Here is a 20332-nt window from a genome sequence, read left to right as displayed (position 1 = left end):
TCTGAAGATTTTGCAGATTTTGCTTTATTGGGGACATTTATTACAATAGTCTCTTCTTGATTAATTCAATATTTACTTGTCCCTAAAGGGCACATTACATGTATTGCATCTGAAATTTCTGGTGGAATCACATGTTCTCTTTCATATATTGTATATATGACTCTTGTTTTTCTTATACTTCGTATCAGGTATGAGGTGATGCAGTTCTGTTGGCTCCAACCTGATCAGAGACCCAATGCAGAGGAAGTCCACTTGCTGCTCAGCTACCTATGTGCCAAAGGGGCCAACGAGGCCGAAGAGGACTTTGAGAGGCGATGGAATTCCCTGCGTCCCAATACTGTATTCAGCGGTCACCGTGGTGCCTCTGCAGTGTCACAAGACCACCCCTCATGCACCTCCTCCTCTTTCCCTCTCCTTGAGCAATTTTCAGCTGGGGATGGCTACCACTCTGAGTCTGGGGATGATATACTTACAGTCACTGAGACCAGCCACGGCCTGAACTTTGAGTACAAGTGGGAACAAGCCAGAGCAGACCAGTCGTATAGAGCCCCGGACTCCTCAAGTACCTTGAGTCAGGTCAACCATCATTGTCAGGAAGCATTTTATCCACCTGGGGGCATTGTGGGAGGCCTCAGCCATAGAGTTTCTCCTTCTTACTACCAATCAAAACATCTACATACTCCAAGCATACTTCCCGTCCTCAGTGCCCACAGCCCCTCGGTAAGCAGTGAATACTACATCCGCATTGAAGAGCCAGTAGACTGTAACATTGATCTGGACTATACCATGTGCCCCTACAGCCCAGACTACCAGGGCAGCAGTGGGAGCTTTCTGACCGGGAGCGCCGACTCAGGTGAGTGCATGATCTGCCCGTCACAGGCTAAGAACATGGATCCCTACTGGTCAGCAGACATCAATAAGTCAGATATGTATGACTCAAATGACTCAAGTCCCGCTATCTCCCTGACAATGGAGCCCCTTTTAGGGCAAGTGTTGGACAATAGCCCGCTACAACCCTGGGAGTCTAGTCACTATGTGTCCTATAAAGACAGAGATGGGGGTTACTACTATGAGCACTCGCCACCTTTGGGAATAGATGACTATCTGATTGGACATGAGTCCTCCAGTGAGCGTCATCAGGAAAGCTGGGGGTCAAGGAGCCTGCGTCAGGCCCTGGGTGAGTTGGAGAACCCGCTAGGTGTAACCCCTGCCATAGGCAGTGCACCTCAACAGGCCTACAGAGACACATATCTGAACACAAGTCAGACCTCCATCATAGGAAAGAATGTGACAGGGGGCTACTACGACATGATGGGCTCCCTGAGGAAGACTATGCCCAGCCAAACCAGGCATAACAGCCACTCTGTCAGTATTAACATGGAGACAGAGGGGGCACTCTTTATTGGGCACAGAGACAGTGATACAGAGGAGGAAGAAGAAGAGGACATATTTGTTGAGAGACACACCTGCAACACTTGGCCTTCAAAACACCGCCACAGCAGTGTGGGTCACCAAAGACGTGCTAGCCACAGCTGTAGACAGGATGCTTATGTAGATTTCCACTACACAATGCCGAGTACAGACATTGAAGACTCCTGGCCAGAGGAGCATAGCCTGGCCTTCCACTCTCTTCCCAAACCCATTGACTATCTTGAGCCCCACCAGGCCAAAGATAACAGTGCTTGCCTTAGTCTAAGTAAACATCATGCAATGCTGCCCTCAGAAAACTACAACGCCTACATCTATCTGTGCCATGAGGGCGAGACTCAGGCGCCGGCATCTGGAGAGTGCTGCCACTCGCACTTTGTTGACCCGCTTACAGGCTTGCTAGTCAGAAACAACAGCTACAGTCACAGCTACAGTCACAGCAGCTACATCAGCGATAAGGTCATTGACATCCCAAGCAATGACGAGATGATTAATCTATCACCGGCTCCAGGGGGTCCCATTGTGGCCAAACCTGCCTTGATCAAGACTGAGGACAGAGTAGAGCATTATGTTGACCTTCCTACTGATGATACACTCTTCAAAGAGAAGAAGGAGGATGTATTTAAAGAAAATCCAATCATGCAAAACCCGACAGAGCCTAAAATAGAAGAAGTGACCCTGACAATGACTGTAACCACTCCGCCTCCTGCTGACAACATGCATGTGATGGTGGCCCTCACAGATTCACAGTCAGAGTTAAGTCAAACTGCTGACAGCGGTGTTGACCGAGGAGGCTCCAGTGTGAGCCTTACTGATATCCTTGACTGCAGTGACGATGACGAAGACGATGACATGACAGATGATATCACTGACGTTACCTCAGGTATCTTTGCAGACGAATCCAGTGAGCTGACCGCTTCTCCTGCCTTCAAGTCGCTACAGAAGCAGGTAGGAACTCCTGATTCCATGGATTCCATAGATCTGCCATCTGCAGCTGGGTCTTGTGAAGGCTTCAGCCCTGCTTCCTCCCACCCTTCCAGCTCACCTAAAGCTATGGACAGTGGCTATGACACAGAAAATAATGAGAGCCCTGAGTTTGTACCCAAAGAGCCTCATGAATCCCGTGAACAACCTTTGGGAAAGACTACCCTTGATACAAGCCTTGAAGAGGAGGAGGAGGAGGAGGAGGAGGACAAGGAGCTGGAGGGGCTTGGAGTCGAAGATGAAGTAGTACCCATAGAGGGTGAACCATCATTGGGTGAAGATTTGGCCTTAGGCGCCTCACAGACAGGCGACCACATCCTTTTACCACTGAGCGATAAGACTCCATATCGAGACTCTGCCTACTTTTCAGACTATGAGAATGAGAAGCAGTTTAGGGATGAAGGGGAAGAACTGTCAGAGAGAGTAAGAGATGAACAAAATGTTGAAAAGGATCAGCACATGGAAGAAAAGAAGGGTGAGAAAAGGAAGAATGAGGAGGATGAGGAAGAGCTAAATGACACTGTAGGGAACAAAGACATAAAACTTGAAATGGAACACATATCGACAAGAGAAAGGGAAATCTCTTCACCACCGGAGATGGACGCATATTTGACAGAAGAGTGTGGCCAGGATGAGGTATTGGGACTACCTCTAGAGTCCTTTGATACTGTTTCAATAGCAGAGGGTGGACTGGACGAATGGCCATCTCAGGAAGAGAGCTCTTCCTTAGGAGACTGGGCAGCAGAGGTAGTGGGGGCAATGGAAGAAGCTATCGGTGCCCTGAACGGAGATTGTACCTCCAATATCAAGGTAGAGGAGGAAGCAAAGGACTCTCTTCAAGATTTAGAAACAACAGAAGAGCCAGAGATCAAGACAATTCAAAAGTGGCCCTCAGGGATGTCTTGTGAAATCCTGTACACTTTACCCAAAGATGAGGTGGCCCTGCAGCACACAGCCAACACCAGGAGGTTTTCTTCATCCTCTCCACCACCTCCAACCACCCCTCCCCCCCTGCTCATTGCAACAGAGGGCCGAGGATTTCCAGCTGATGGGGAGGACGGGGACACTGATGACAGCGACGAGTCAGATGAGGAGCTGCGAATCTATAGTGTGCAGGAACAGAGCGGAGGGGAGGAGAGCGATGAAGATTGCTACCCAGTGCCCATTGTGGTGAGTGACAACAGCGAAGACCACAAACTGCGCAGCCTCCTTAAGGCGCCGACCCTGCTTACAACAGAAAACATCGACGAGGAGCTTGAATGCAAGAAGAAGACGGTGTCTTTTTTTGATGATGTCACCGTCTATCTGTTCGATCAGGTGCGAGGGTATTTTCAAATGATTTCATTAATAGTGTTTGAACCTGCATCAATATTTTTGATATTAGCATTAATTCAAGTTAGCATGTGGCAGAAAAGGTCACTCATAGTGTTTAAATCATCGAAAGATATTCTAGATAAATGATCTGCCTCTTTTAACTCATTGCTTTGGCTTTATGTCACATTTATTATATGGTTTAGTCTGGGCCCCTCTAGATAGTAGATGGCAAAAATGTTAAATGCTTTGATAAACCCATTCTCCACTGCCTGCCTAACAGCAAATGGCAGACAAAGTTACAGAGTTACATAGTTAACTTAACACGGTAGTTGCTGTGTATCTGTCAGCTTGTTTTAATCTTAAATTTATCTAACACGTGCATTTATCATTTTCTACTACTTCACTATCACTAGGAAAGCCCAACTAAGGAGCTGGCTGAGCATGACTTCCCTTTAGGAGCAGAGGGTCAGAGTTCACGGAGCAAATCCCATGAAAGGCTTAATGCCTCGGATGACTCTTCAGATGGGAACATCTCAGAGGAGAGTAAGTACAAGAATTTATTTCTTAATTTAAATAGTGTTTATCTTAATAAAGATGTGATCAGTCTGCTTGTTTCTGTATCGAGAACATTTTTATTTAGTTAGCAAACATACATTCTTAAATATCTTATTGTCTGCTCTCAGGTGCAGGGTATGAGTGGGAGGACGACTTCCCCCTGTTCCCTCTGCCAACATCCTCAGTGGCATCTGGCTCTCCTCCACCCCGCTCCATCCCCAAAGCTCCGGAGCTCAAACCAGCCGTACAGTACTCCCGCTTCACTGTCTCCCCCTCCAACGTGTCCCGTTTCTCCATCACTCACATCTCTGACTCTGATATGGACTCTGCAGGAGGTGGGCCACCTCGAAATCACAACTCTCTTTCCTCATAACAGAAGTGATTTTATTTATTTATTTTACTAGGGATGAGATTTTACAGACTTGATTCTCATGCACAGAATATGTAGTTGTATGGCACTGAGATGGAGGTCGAATTTCTAATCAAATTCTATATATTGATATTTGTAGATAACTGATAACTCTTTTAGTTCATGAGTCACAAAACACATAAAACATATTGAACTGACCATAATATAGAGCAGTTCATTCTGGCCTTCTGAAACACTTCCTACATTTGTGTTGGCTAATTATTGTTCTATTATGTATTCTCCTGGATTAATTTTAACCTGTGTTATTCCTCACAGCACAGCCATTTAAAAAAATATTGGTGCTCGTTGTTTCAAAATACTCAGATATCTGAATTTAAATTTGGCTCCTTTGAGTTTTAATTTAAGCCATAAATTATGTATGGACTTGTTTAACCAAATATCGTTATTAAAATGATATTTTAATCTTGTATTAGACTTAATCCCAATCTGGGAAAGTGACCCATTAAAGATGCAATTCTTGCCTACAACGTGTTGCCACAGACTGAATTACAGTCAAACGCACGTAAACACCAATGAGATAATAAACTTCCTTGCCAAATGAACACATAGAAATCTGCCAACATTTGGGAAAATTAAGATGCCTAATAGCCTGTAAGGAGTACTTTAGTTCATTAATCCTCTCTGCCTTGTTCTGTGTTTTGCAGGAAGCAGCGAGGATGGGGATAAAGAATAACGAGCTGATGATAATTACTGCATCTCCCTGAACAACTTGGCCTGCTAGCATGACTTCTAATTTATTTTTTTTAACGTCAGGTTTTAGAAAACACAAGACAGTGCCTCTTACCGCCTGTGAACACTTTTGAAAGGCCCGTCAAAGCTGTTTAGAATACTGAAAAGAGAATGGTTAATATATAAAATGTACAGAATATTAACATATACTGTATGTATTATGTAAAGAATATATGAAAGCAGGAGAAGTTTTGAATTGTGCATATTTTTCGGATCAAAGAGACACAATGGAAGGACAGACCTTTGGAAAGCATCACATTTGCCACCTCTTTCACTTCTTAATTTATGATGGGAAGCATTCATGAGAGTAAAACCACCTGGAATTATAGAACTAGGACAGTTAAACTGTGAAAACGGTTTCTGAGTAAAGACACCTCAACTTTTTGGCTTTTCAACAGAGGATCAGCAATTTGACCGAGACTGTACAGCTCCACAGACTTTGTTCTTTGTAGGAAACAGCTTTACTTGTCTTAATAAATATCAATGAGAATCCTTGAGGTATCACAAGTAATATACTGTTAATAGTTGGGTTCATTCAGAGAATAAGGAGACTAAAGAAGGAAGCAAAGGCAATTTTATTGGGTCATGTCTGGCTTCAGAATATTTTTGTGGAAACAGCTGATTGAACCTGAACAATGTGATATTTTGTGACTGATTTCTTTTTAATCAGCACCACTACTGTACTGTTTTACACATGTGGCTCATTCTCTCTACCAAATTGAATGCCAGCACCACCATCACAACCAATCCCTCTTCATTGTAACCATCAGACACAACATTGTCTCTATAGTGCCAGGAAGGGAAGGAAGTCATTTCAGATTGAACTCTTATTAAAGGTTTAACAGGTTTTTCAAATATAGCAATGCATGGTTTCAAGTATGTAGAAAACAATATAAGAATTTATTGCTAGACCAAGGTGACAGTTTTGTGTTTTGGAGTAGAGACGGGCACACATGGTCATGGAAATCCATTGTCATGTTTCCTCTTGCTGCCAAAACAAATTGGCTCGAGGACATCAAAGCAAGATGATTCATGGTTTGTGTTGCGACATAAAATCACTTGTTCTCTAATAAGACACGGGCCAATATGGGTGGAGTCTTCATCACAGCATATGTAATATTGTATTGCTATAATGGTATAGATCCTCATATCGTACTTTTTGTGAACTTCACTTTGAACCGTTAATAAATAAAAGTCTACTTTGAAGTTAAACACCTGACAAATCAAGGTTCTTCATCACATTGATGCAAAGATCCAGTGACTCCAATCTTGACGGAAAGCTAATGCTCATTCATTTGCAACATATTAAAAGAGATAGACACCTTGGTACAAACCTTTTTTTTTTTAATCATCCATATCATATTGCCCAACTCTACAGGTCAATATATCAAAAGACAAACCTGCACAACAATATTAAAAAAGCTGTTAAATTCCATTTTTGTCTGCACAGAGGTTAATCTGAACACTTTTGCGTGTGGGAATCAGCACATTATACATCCAGTGTGTATCAGCTTCTTCCCATTCTTACTGTCACTTGCTGTATATTGGCTACACCGAGCTTGTTCGGAGCAGTTTTGTACGATGATTCTGGTATTAAGATTAAAAAGTTTCTTCTAATTCGTTGTAATTTGGGTTACATATAAAACTGGAAGTCAAATCTACAACAAACTTGTTGAGCTTTTAGGTGGGACAGATCAATTCAGTGCTCAAAGTCTTATGTGTCTGATCAGCTGGTTGAAAAGGCAATCGAGGGCTGATGTCATGATCATGAAATGTTACAATGCTTTGCTTTCTGTGTGTGTAAATGTAAGGAAGTGAGATGGCAGGTGTGGTTGATGAGATGTTGGTTTGGCCTCAAAATGCCCGATGATCAACATACTGTGTCTTCTAGTGTTCGTTTGCCTTCCAAGGCTTCAATATTCTGTAACAGTTAAGCATAGCACCATCTAGACAGCTGTCCGTAATATTTTTATATCTCAACAAGAATACTTTTAAGAGTATTGATGTAATGTACCCGTAGAGGAGGCGAAGGTTGAAGAAAAAAAAACATGTCTTTTATGTTTTATTGTTGCCAAAGAGATATTATGTTGTGGTTCAGGGGCAACAGTTGGTCTTGTTTTTACCCCAAAATGGAGGCGGGAAGAACATTACAGGATCTTTGGCCTGGTCATAAGAAAAGAATGTGCAGGTGAAGTTTTGGTTTGCGATACTGTCAGTAACATGTGCCCCCACACTGACCTGGTCACATCATTACTTTCTGTACCTTCTATCAAATATAAATAAAGTCTGTTTTACACATCTTAAGATATCTTCGGACCGTTTATTGTCTTTTGATAAAGATTATTTTGTGTTCACATGATGAGAGAACAGAATTCACTCTGACATCGTTTCTTTATTTGGTATCATTGTGTCACTTAAATCTTTTATACATGGAGGTTTATCCATCCATCCATCCATCCATCCATCCGGAACCCCAAACTTCCCTTCTCCGGGCCACATCCGCTAGCTCCAACTGGGGGATCCCGAGGCGTTCCCAGTGAGGCGATATAATCTCTCCACCGAGTCCTGGATCTTCACCGGGGTCTCTTCCCAGCTGGACGTGCCTGGAACACCTCCCTAGGGAGGCACCCAGGTGGCATCCTTACTAGATGCCCGAACCAGCTCAACTGGCTCCTTTCAACGTAAAGGAGCAGCGGCTCTACTCCGAGTCTCTCACGGATGACTGAACTTCTCACCCTATCTCTAAAGGGAGACGCCACCCATCTGAGAAAACACATTTCGGCCACTTGTACCCGTGATCTCGTTCTTTCGGTCATGACCCAGCCTTCATGACCATAGGTGAGGGTAGGAACGAAGATCACCCGGAAGATCGAGAGCTTTGCCTTCTGGCTTAGCTCTCTTTTCGTCACAACGGTGCATTAAAGCGAATGCAATAAGGCCCCCGCTGCTCCGATTCTCCGGCCAATCTCTCGCTCCATTGTCCCCTCACTCGCGAACAAGACCCCGAGGTACTTGAACTCCTTCACTTGGGGTAAGGGCTCATTCCCTACCCGGAGTAGGCAATCCACCGGTTTCCTGCTGAGAGCCATGGCCTCAGATTTAGAGGTGCTGATCCTCATCCCAACCGCTGCACACTCGGCTGCGAACCGATCCAGTGACTGTTGAAGGTCACAAGCCGATGATGCCATAAGGACCACATCATCCGCAAAGAGCAGCGATGAGCTCCTCAGGCCACCGAACTGCAACCCCTCTCCTCCACGACTACGCCTCGATATCCTATCCATGAACATTACAAACAGGATTGGTGATAAAGTGCAGCCCTGGCGGAGGCCAACATTCACTGGGACCGAATCCGACTTATTGCAAAGTATCCGGACACAACTCTCGCTTTGGGCATACAGGGATTGGATGGCCCTCAGAAGTGACCCCCTCAACCCATACTCCCGCAGCACCTCCCACAGTATCACCCGGGGGACCCGGTCATATGCCTTCTCCAGATCCACAAAACACATGTAGACTGGTTGGGTGTACTCCCAGGCCCCCTCCAGGATCCTTGCGAGAGTGAAGAGTTGGTCCGTTGTTCCACGACCAGGACGGAATCTGCATTGTTCCTCTTCAATCAGAGGTTCGACTATGGAGACATTGACATGGAGATTTAAGGAAAATAAAAATAAAAATACAAACTTGAACTGGAAAAATCTGTTTTTGTGTTTGTAAGTCTACTGTAGGTTTATGCTGGGATCAGACTATACATTGTTAGCCCGATAATGACCCGACTCAGCACATCCCAACAACAACGTGTAGTGTTCCTTTTCTCACCTCGTTTCACAACTTCCACAAACAACTGTAAACAGAAAAGGAAAAGAGAAATGATATTGTTGGTGTCGTCAGGTGGAACAGTAAAGTCGGCCCGTCACCGCCTTCCTGATCACCTACCACAAGTCGCCAAAAACTTAATGACTCTTATGTGACGCCATCTTGACCCCGGGATTACAGTACACACAAGACACACCGCACACTTTGGGTAAATACTTGATTCTTTATTCTCAAAATTAAAATTGAAAAACAGACACAGTTTGCCAACAAATCACATTATACAGGTTGGACCGTCAGTCATGTTCATATTGTATAAGTCTTCATGTATCACTTGGAGCTACACTGATACAGGTTTTATCAGTTTGAATACCCATTTTTGGATTTAAGTTGCTTATATCTGATATGTTTAACTACACCAAGGCTGAAAACTCTGCTTGCATTGCCATCTAGTGGTAGCTACATGCTCCGAGGTGCTCCACCATGTATTACAGTTGGATGTGGTCACAAGTACACAACATCCCTGTTGGCCAGCTGTGATAATGGGTGAGTCTGAAGTTAACAGACTTAAATATTTTCGACTCGTAGAGGTCAGTACAGTAATATTTTTCCTACATACAAGATTTAAAGTAATGTAAAGTTGCTTTTTAACTATTATGAGGTGAATTCCCTTTCAAATGCAGAACATTTAAACTAAAGCACACTTCTCTGAAACCGTCTGCAGAGCAAGTTGCAAATCTTTGAAGAAAAGGTTTGTACCATTGAAAGCGTTTCATTACAATCTGACTTCATATAACTTTTGAAGTCAGTATACATTTATAAAATGTGCTCTCAACCTCTCAAACCTCAGTATTCATTTTTATTAAGTGTGAACGGGAATTCACTTGATAGTTTTTTCACTTAAAAGGTTATTATAAGTTAAACAACTTGTACATGTTCTTACCTCCATCAGATCAACAGGATGCAAAGGTTCAGTCCAAAATAATAATAAAAACAAAGTGTCTGATTTACCTCTAGTGGGGTCTGTTTTCCAGGTTTAAGATATAGACCTGAAAATGGGATTTAATTTAAGGTGCTCACAGCATTGAAATATTTATCCGTAAAAAAACAAAAAAGATCCCACAGCAACATTAGCTACAACCCAGTGTCCTTGTAACTCTGGATAATCCAATCTTAAATTAATTTGAACACCATTAAACCATTTTTCTTTTCTTTAACAAAAGGCCAAGATCAGCTCAGTCTAATTTAACAACCTGTATCATTGCTCATCTGTCTACATCAGTTATCTTCAACGTGACAGAAGACTATAAACAATCGCAATGTTTTTACTTAATAATTGTATTATTTAATTTCTCTGTTAAACACAATATTAATCAATCAAATCAATGTAATCTGAGAACCAGTCCAGTACATTATTACTGTAGGTACAAACACCTGCAGCGCTGCTTTTAACTACAGAATATAGGATTTCCTGTGAGTATACAATTAGCTAAACATACAGTACTATGAGTGGTGTGCTTATCAGTTTAGATGGAATCACTCAACACACAGATACTGCTGATTTATCTGGCTAGTCTATTTTCTCTGGTGTGTTTTAGTACATTTGATTTTCTCCATCATCTGCTGAAACATTTATCTCGTCTTATTTTAGATGATCCACCTTGGTCCAGACAATTAACAGACTTTTCTGTTAATGATGTAAATAAACCAAGTAACCCAAGTGAGCCATCTATTCTTATATCACACCACATGCTCCTTGTATGTTTTAAAGTGAAACGGTTAAACTCCACTGCTCACTGTTAGCCATGAAATGTGAGCTTTACAGAAATACATCTGAGGAAAACAATCGAGATTAAATTAAAGTTTTCTGGCTTTCAATGTGCTATCCATGCTAGAAGATCAAACATTAATCCATTCTAGCTTTCATTTACATCATCTCTCAACTAATAAAGATATTACTGTAAATGTGAATTTTTGAAGTGTACTTCATTTGCTGGTCATAATAATAATTTTTATATATTAGTACTATTTTAATACTGTAGTTGAATCAGAGCTGTAGAGCTGAGGTGAGAGAGTGCAGCTGTGCACCAGCGATCCACCTGCAGCTGGTTTAGATCAGTACTCCCCCGGGGGAGTCGAGGCCTTCTCCAGGGAGTCATATTGTGCTTCATAAGGCAGGTCGTCCTCCACTTCCACTTCATCCTCATCATCAGAAAGGGGCGGTTTGGCTGGAGCCTCCACGGCCGGCACAATGGGTGGATTATTGCTTGAAGGAAGAGAGAAAATACGGTAGAAAACATTCTTTATTTTTTTTTAATTGAATGCATGCATAATGCAAATGTCAGAAAAGGTCAAAGAGAGCACAAGATGAAACAGCTCTTTTTCAGCAACAGTGCAGTTTAAAAAGGTAGTGTAGTAAATAAAAGTCTCATGAGACATGCAAAAAACAAAAAGAGGGAAAGTTGAGCACGATGCTGAAACATGCAACACATTTCCTGAAATGTAAAAGTATTATGACAACAGGTCAGAATGCAGTCAAATACATCACACACACACACAAAGGAAATAACCCAAAAGCCACTCCACGACACCCAAAGCCGACATGAAAATTGAAAGAAGAAGTGGTTGCATGAAGACCCTGAAGACCCGAGATCAGTCACTTACGATGCTTTGGTCACTCAAAAGCGGGCGAAATCAGACCTCGTACTGAAAGGCAGAGACAGTCCTCAAGTGTCAACATTCAGGATCTTCTCAAATACCAAGTGACATTATATTCTCATATGATACAGGGCAATGGATATTAAGTACTAAATGCAGTGTGTTCTTACATGGGTTTACAGTATACATATGTAATTACTATCATCAATATTAAAAGGAGCATTGTGAAGATTTATGATTTCAACAAATGAGATCATCACTGAGACGACTGGGAGCCTCCATGTAAAACTTGTTTCCTGTGTGGTCACAATGTTGGATTTCAATAGGCGACATCCTGCCTCAGAGGAGGTAAATACATTTGTACATTAATGGAAGCACTGGACTCAAGTACAATGTTTAAGGTGTTGGGGATAGTATTTGAATATAATATAATCAGGCAGAGCAGTAACCATATTTGACTGTTTACAGGTCAACACATAAATAACTTTAACGTTTGTACTGTATAGATCCTTTGAGAGTTAAATTATAGCTCAAATGTAGGATTTCTTTGTAGTCTTATAACAGAAGCTCATAATAACCACATAAAAAGGTACAACATGCAGTGTTCAGGCGTGTAGAGCAGGGGTTCTCCACTTTAATCTATTTTTAAAATAATTTTATGTATTATTGATGTCATCAAATCCATGCAACAAGCAGCTTTCTACATTTCAACCTGACAGACTTGTTGGGGGTAGCAGTGTGATGCAGTAGCTGAGTAGTGCATTAAATATTGCAAAGTGAAAGCATGGCTATGGTCCACGGATGATTAAAATATAACGCTTGCCTTCCATGTCACATTCAGGGGCCGCACAAAATGTCCCTCAGGGCCAGCAGGCTGCACTTTGAGAAACTACGCTGCAGAGGTTGCCAGTCAAACTCAATGATCATCTTCCTTGTTTATGGTAATTCTACTGAAGTATCAAAAAATAACTGCAGCATCTATTTATTGATGTAAAAGTGCTGCACGAAGACATTCATAGACACCCAAACAGATCTACACACCCACAATTACTGTAGGTTAACATGTAAACTATGAGCCAAATATATTTAATCCAGAACACAGGAAACAAAAAGAAAACAGCAAATAAAGCATGACACAGTAATCTAAAAAAACAAAAACAGACTGGCACTAAAAAATGGATATGCTGTGATTAGGACACACAAACAGACGAGTTGAAATAGGTACCTTTGCTAGCAGCAGGAAGAGCAGGCCATTGGGTGTATGGCATTGGCAGGTCAAGGCGGGAAGGATGCAGTGTAACTACGACTGAGCAGTGAACACACTCTACATGCAACAGGGCCGGTGGGAGGTTATGATGTGAACTGACTCAGTTCCAGAAATGCTGACATGAGAAGTGACACCAACGACGTAAAAGAGCCTCTGGTTAAGGGTTAAAGCAAGAGGATGATCACCAGCTTGTTAAGACAGGAACGCTCATTCTTCTGTTAGGATGGGGTGAATAAGCAACAGAAGCATTTATGTTGCCACAACTGTAAGCTGAGATTCTTTAATTACTGCTAATGATTGCTCTCAACTAAAGATCATTTGTTTTACGAGCTAAAAAAGAAGTAGAAAAAAAGATTTGTAGGCCAATTTAGAGACAAATTAAAAGCCTATGTAACAAAAAAAAGAAAGAAATTCAAAGGCTGAATTCTTTTTACTCGTCTCTGGGGATGTCCAGGCCTTCTGGATAAAATACATTAACAGGAACAACCAAAAATGTAGAAATTCACCATACACTTGAGGTCATCAATGTTAAATTGTTTTGTAATTTCTCTGTTCAATGTTTTGTTCTCTTGCAACTAAATAAAAGTATATCAGTTGATGTAGTTATGTGGCTACAGGTGGTTGGTGTGCTATCTCTGCAGCGATGGCAGTCATACCTTGGACTTATTTTAGTGGAAAAAGAAGAAACACTGGCAGCTTCCAGTCGTTTGCACTCGACTTTTGTCTCTAAATTCATCAAAACAGAGATGGAAAAAAGGGGGGTTGGCGAAGCTGAGGGGGAGACGAGTGTTAGGTAACAGACAAACAGAGTGGAGAGTAAAGACAGAGCAGACACAGTATGCAGCAAGGAAAACATTTCTACATTGCAAAAAAGTCCATCTTTACTTTAAGTCTTAAAATGTCTTTCTTGAAAGAACTGAAAACTAAAATGCAGCTGGTCAGAAGAAAAAACATATTTTAAGAATATTTGGTAAAAAGACATTTTTGCAGAGTAGGCATTAAAGAGGTGCACAGTCTAAATACTCCTCTCTTTGCTAAAGACAGGACTAGGATGAGATTATTGTAAAAACTTGAAGCCATGATAGTAATATCATTGTTAATATTAGTATAGACAGATACTGAACTGGACCGACATACAGACAAGCAGACCAGTATCTTTATTTAGCACAGAGAGAATCAGACAAAGAAACACGTTCATCTTCAAACATGATGCTTTTACTCACTGCGGTTTTAAAATCAAGCCTTTAATTTGAATCACAACAGTACAAGAAGGCTGAATGAGGTTTCAACATCACGTTAACTCCTCTCCCCTTCGAGGCTGGGCCATAAATATGTGCGGCACAGTGTAAACACCAACAATAATTTTTAAGTCTTTATTGCCATAGAAATATATTATTCACGTTACGTCATTTATTCCACAGTAAGAGGCACTATAATATGTCCGAACGTACAAAGAAAGATTTTAAATGGTTGCAGATGTAAAGCGAGATCTTTTGGGAGATCATGTGCAACGAGCGAAACAACCAGTTGTCTTTTCTTTCATGCATGAACGATCAAGCCATCTATGAGCTGCGACCAGTAATCATTTTCATTACCCATTAAATCCAATTATTTTTATTTTATTTGATTATTTAGTTTGAATTTTTTTTTTTAAAGTCCAAAAACCAGTGATCTTCTCTAATTATTATTTTTATATTTTTTTCTGGTTTCCACACAAACCCAACTTAGAGCCTGGCACGTCATACAGGGACGAGGGACAGTTGACCCCATTCAGCCTTGGTATGATATTCACACAATACAATAGATAGTCAAAGGACCCCGAGCACCTAGGTGTGTGTGTGTGTGTGTGTGTGTGTGTGTGTGTGTGTGTGTGTGTGTGTGTGTGTGTGTGTGTGTGTGTGTGTGTGTGTGTCTGAGCACAGTGTCCCTCCATGTTGGAGAACAAGTTCAAAGGCTGATACAGAAAACGTTACGGTGAGTTTGTTTACAGAAAGTCAGAAATATAGACTATTACTTTCATTAGGTGCGTTTCTTTTATTTTTTTAATGAACTGATCATAGATACTTTATGACCAGCACTTCTGTATGGCACTTTTATGTACAGTTAACATTCCCGTCACATCGTCTCTGGTCCACAAGTTAAAACAGTTACATTAGCTGCTCACTACTCGTGACACATGGCCTCTGATCTCAGAGGAATACAAAACCTCACAGCATGAAAAAAGGTTAAATTATTGTTAAATACTGAAAGACCCAGTAAAATATTGATTGTAATGCTATTTTTACACGAAAATCCTCTTTGGGATCAACATTATTCATTTCACACCCTGACTTACATATCCTTTACATCATCGTTCTGATGGAGAGCACTGACATTTGTGGAAATCAGGTTCCTTTTGGTGGGGAAATATAATCCCCAGCCATATGTAAAAGAAATGTACATGCATGAAAGACAAGCAAAAGATACATTTTCCTCAGTGAAAATGTCCATCACATTGATTTTGAATATTCGGATGGCACAGAGTCTGTTATGTTCCTGTTTGGCACGGCTCGGCACCGAGGCTTCACCAGCGGTCGCGTGTGGCTACCGGCCAGTTAGACAGCACAGGGCAGGATTAGGGGAGGAAGGAGGGAAACCAGACAGGGGAAAGATACAGACCAAAGCCTCTTCCTTGCATTGATTGGCTCAGGGAGAGTTTATTGCCGTAAGTGGGAGGTAGGGAGGCAGGGAAGAGGGGGAGAGGTTGAGGGGCAGCGAGGTGCCTGTCCTATCGCATCATCTGGCTGAGTCTGTGCCTGTTTGTCTGTCTGTCCTCACACTGTCGAAATCAACTTGCCCTCTGTGGAACTGTGGACAAAGAGAGGGAGAGGCTTCCAGGTGGGCTGGCTCAGGAGAAACAGCAGCAAACACAACCAGGACACATGGAGAGGCAGAAACCACGTTGACCCTCCGACATGAGAAAAGAACCCCACACTCTAACTCAACTCACAACGACCTCTGATATGAAGTTTTAATCAAACTAACTGAATGAGAAGGGGTGGAAGCTGGGTGTGCTGGTTAGGGATTGGGTGGGTGTGTGCAGTTAGCAGGTGGAAGCGCTAATGGAGCTGCATGGTGCATGAGAGGTCAAAGCACGAGTGTTTTGATATAAATGAACAAAAAGAAAACTTAAATCAACTTAAGCTTACAACAGAAACCAAATTAACCAATAACATGCATTATAATGTAATCTATTTCTACCGTTTAAAAACAATAACAATTATTTCTAATGGTCGTGTGTGGGTTGACCTCTTAACAGTTCTAGTCGATCAAACGCATAAAGCCAGTCCTGTACCAATCTGCAGTTTGCTCTATATGATATTATTACTTATTGTATCCTGTCACGTACAAACAGAACAGAATGCAAACAAAAAAAGATCACAAAGAAAACAACTCAAATCCAAAATGCCGTGTGTTCTGCTGGTTGTGTGTTTGCGAGTCTGGTCTTTAGGCTACGCGCCACAAAACGTCCCAATCCCTCAACTCAATAGTCAGCGGTTTCAACATGGTTTAAAGTCAGTTCTCGTTAAGTCTATTCATTCAGAGGGCTGTAGGAAGATCCCAGCGCCCAGACAAAAAGGACATAATCCCTCACTGCCTTCCCACCCAAAAACTATTCGAGTTCAACCAAAGTTAAAGCACTATTATACCATTTTTCAACATCTTTAGTTTTGATGATATTCTGCTTGAACTGACTGAACGGGAACTGAAATAAACTTGATTTTTGAATACAAAATAAAACATTAACTGCAACTAGTGGTTCTTACCTTGTAGAGAAGCGGGGCTCGTACTCTTCAACTCCTTGCTGTAAACACAGACAGATGACTGATTTAGTCATGCAATTTATTCTGAACCAACATAACAAATAGTTTTCAAAAGGATCACTAAAAACTGGAAAGTTGCAATGACCACAGCAGCCATCAGATGGCAGCAAAGACACATTGTAGAAGTGACTCAGCAGCATCTCAACAGGAACCCTACAAGGCTCTTCCTACAGAGGCCGGAGCTGAATATCAAGACTGATAAACTGTGTGACGACACTCGGAACCGTTGAAATTATGTCTTTCAATTAAAGAATATATAATATGTTCTGATTTTCATATGACTTTAACACCTTATTGCTCTTTTTGATTTAACTTGACTGTTGATACGAGTAAACATTAACTTTTGTAATGTGTAGTCTGTTAAAACAACATTTAAATGTAAAAGTCCTAATTGCATATTCAAATATACTCTTTAACTTTAAACTTGACATTTTCAACTGAATGTTTTCTGACCTACAAATGGAAAGGATTCCAGGACACAAACCTGATGACAAAACCCAGTTTCCTTAAATGTCAACAGAGATGTTTTCATCCCTGAAGGCTCTGAGGCGGAAGGAACAGTTTAAGTTGTTACATGACAGCTGAGCAATTAAGCATCGCCCACATGTAATGTTCCAGGTGAGGCGTAGGAGAGAAGGGTTCATTGTTGCATAAGTCTACGTCTGATTTTGCCTTTTTGAAAAATGTACCTCCCTTCCCTCCTCACCACGGCTGCCTACTCTCTCCTTTCAGTCAGCTGGGCGAACGTTCACTCTGGTATCAACTGACTGTCAGAAGCATTTCCCTCAGAGAGCCAGGCAGCCAGGCGCAGAGGTAGACTTCTCCAGCCTGCGCCACATCTCGACATTCAACCTTCCGTAAACAGGAACATGTGAAGCGAAGGAGAACTGATTTCTGCGTCTATATAAGCTAATGTAACGGGGCATTTTCTGTGGGCTTTGGCACAAGAGAACTCGAGTACTGGAAAAAGGAAGAGACAGCCTATCAACGCAAAGCTATTCCTGTAGCGCATCTCAGGTCAGCAGCACATCGAGAAAAGCTACTTGCAAACTTTCTGAGACAGACAAGTGCAGATCTTTGCCAGGTTTTGTGCGACGGCTCAGTTCATGTGTCATGTGCAAGCTTGTGTGTGGGTAGATGAGAGTGTGAGTGTTTGTGTGCTTGTTTTGCAGGCCCCCTCCCCCCCCCACACCTGTGAGAAGCCTGGCACCGCCACACTGTAGGGGCGTTGTTGTCTGCCATGCAGCGCAGCAGCGCTCTGTGCCGCCATACGGGAGTTGATGCCGTAATCAGGGACGGGGAGAGGCATGTCTTCTCTCTCTAGAAGGTTGCCTGTGCTGCTGCTCTTCCCGTGGAGGCTGGAAACACAGGTGTGCAGATAATGAGGAAATGGTAAACATGTTTTCCCCAGAGGGAATTCCACCTGGTCCAATCAGGAACAAATATGTTAGCTTGTGGGTGTTCATCTGCAGGGGAGCCGTCCGTAGGTTGCTGCTTTCATGATTGGTTTTCAGTGGAAGGTTTAACAACTAACAATCAATGTCATTATCAATATAAATAACTAAATAAATACTAAATAATCAAGTTTCATCATAATCAGATCAATATTCACCTTAAATAAAATAACAATGTTCATGTATAGTGAAGTGATGCTTTTTTGCACAAAAGTAAAATCTCCAAAACATACTTGTGTACTCGAAGTTGCCTCATGGAGTTGCCATCGCCTTCAGAGACCACCCGGGTGTAGGAGAAGGGAAACCAGCCACGCCTGGAAGGGGTGAGGGGGCACCAGATATTAGCAAAAAACTCAAATGCAGAACTTTTTTCAGCCAATAACCAACTAGTGGTAGCATCTGGAACTTAAACGTGGGTTCAACTGCAGAGGTCCTGACTTTTCACCAAATGCATCTAAAATTGGTTGAGTAGCTTTTGTTCATTTAAGCTACGCTAACTAAGAGACAAACATGAGTCAGACTAGAAACACTGTACAGTCTTCAGAGAAGAAAGTTGCACTCACATCCTCGTCTTCTCATTCTCTCCATAGTGCCAGCCATCACGGGCCTCAGGGACCAGCAGGGTTATCACATCGCCCTCAAAGAAGCTGAGCAGGGTGCTGTTGTCCCCGGCTGTATGGGAGAAGATGGCCTGGACTCGAGTTCTCCCGTTCCTCTCCAGCCCCGCTGCCATGGAGCTGGACCGGGGCAGCGTACGGGTCTCCGCTGGTAGAGATAACGAGAGGGGGAAGACGGACAGCTTTCAGTCATTTCTCTAATAAACACCGTTGAAACATGATGTGTAGCTACATATACTTCATATACTTTATTACTTATTTCAAATGACTTCATTTTGTGTGAAACCTGTCCCTGTCCTATATCTATTTTTACTAATAATCTCTCCTTCCCATTTTTAATATCACATCTCCTTCTATCTGCTTTGGCCAGTTTGTTTTATAAACTCTACAGGTTGTGTGACATCCAGGCAGATGTTCTCCATGAGATCTTTCAGTGGCTTTTATCTTAAAGATGCAATGATACTTTTTAAGAAATACACAACCGAATACAGAACATTTGATGTGATACAAAGTTTTAGTTTAGTTTTTCACATAGAAACTAATAAATAAACAGTAAGTACTTTTGAAATAGTGGCAAACCTTAGTTTATTACACCGACCCTTTTTACATAATTATTTTTTGAAAGTTACTCCTTACACTGAAATACACTGAAAATGAAAGAAAGAAACAAAAATAGAATATATGTATATTATATACACACCCAAACAAAAGTATTCATGCATTCATATACATGCTATATTAGTGTTCATACCTCAGTTTTATATTTGTTAATCATCCTTAAATATATAGATGATTTATTTGTTATTATTAATGTTAATTTTTTTAACACATTTTCATTTATTTTTCAAAACTATTCTACAAATTAATTTTTTGACTTGTATATATATATATATATATATATATATATATATATATATATATATATATATATATATATATATATATATATATATATATATATATATATATATATATATATCTTTGTTTTGCATTTGTTCTAATCTTTGTTTTTGTACACACGCCAATTCCTCTTAGTTCATACTGACTCGCTCGTATTTGGAACAACATCTGGATACAAAATGGAAACATCTTTTTTTTTTTTTTCTTAAAAATTGTGCAGTCGACCAAATCTCTAAATTTGAGAGTTTATAAATAATTGTTTGATGATAATCAGCTGTGTTTACAATTCTTACAGCTCTTTTCTGTACAATATTAATCTG

At 41.3% G+C, this 20332-nt stretch overlaps 2 protein-coding genes across 13 annotated transcripts in view; one reads left to right on the top strand and one right to left on the bottom strand.

Annotated features, from left to right (window-relative positions):
• The window catches only part of aatkb (apoptosis-associated tyrosine kinase b), a 61514-nt gene extending 53770 nt beyond the window's left edge, over positions 1-7744 (top strand). For 5 of the 6 annotated variants that reach the window (XM_029455994.1, XM_029455992.1, XM_029455995.1 and 2 more), the window contains 4 exons: positions 189-3729; positions 4140-4269; positions 4410-4659; positions 5356-7744. In XM_029455994.1, coding sequence (XP_029311854.1) covers positions 189-3729; positions 4140-4269; positions 4410-4654 — 3916 coding nt within the window. In that variant the 3' untranslated portion in view covers positions 4655-4659; positions 5356-7744. The remainder of the gene's footprint in view (positions 1-188; positions 3730-4139; positions 4270-4409; positions 4660-5355) is intronic. The other variant, XM_029455993.1, reaches the window with a different exon arrangement.
• A 1724-nt stretch (positions 7745-9468) lies between these two features.
• baiap2b (BAR/IMD domain containing adaptor protein 2b) overlaps positions 9469-20332 on the bottom strand; it is a 70626-nt gene continuing 59762 nt past the window's right edge. For 4 of the 7 annotated variants that reach the window (XM_029455674.1, XM_029455676.1, XM_029455675.1 and 1 more), the window contains 5 exons: positions 19059-19260; positions 18729-18809; positions 18234-18399; positions 16985-17022; positions 9469-11519 (listed from right to left, as the gene is read on the bottom strand). In XM_029455674.1, coding sequence (XP_029311534.1) covers positions 11369-11519; positions 16985-17022; positions 18234-18399; positions 18729-18809; positions 19059-19260 — 638 coding nt within the window. In that variant the 3' untranslated portion in view covers positions 9469-11368. Of the gene's footprint in view, positions 11520-11917; positions 11960-14320; positions 16026-16984; positions 17023-18233; positions 18400-18728; positions 18810-19058; positions 19261-20332 lie in introns of those variants that run through there. The other 3 variants (XM_029455678.1, XM_029455680.1, XM_029455679.1) reach the window with 2 other exon arrangements.

The sequence above is a fragment of the Cottoperca gobio genome, chromosome 19, assembly GCF_900634415.1.
Source record: "Cottoperca gobio chromosome 19, fCotGob3.1, whole genome shotgun sequence".
NCBI lineage: Eukaryota > Metazoa > Chordata > Actinopteri > Perciformes > Bovichtidae > Cottoperca > Cottoperca gobio.
The sequence above is the reverse complement of the archived record's forward strand: the minus strand, read 5'-3'. Positions and strand labels throughout refer to the sequence as shown.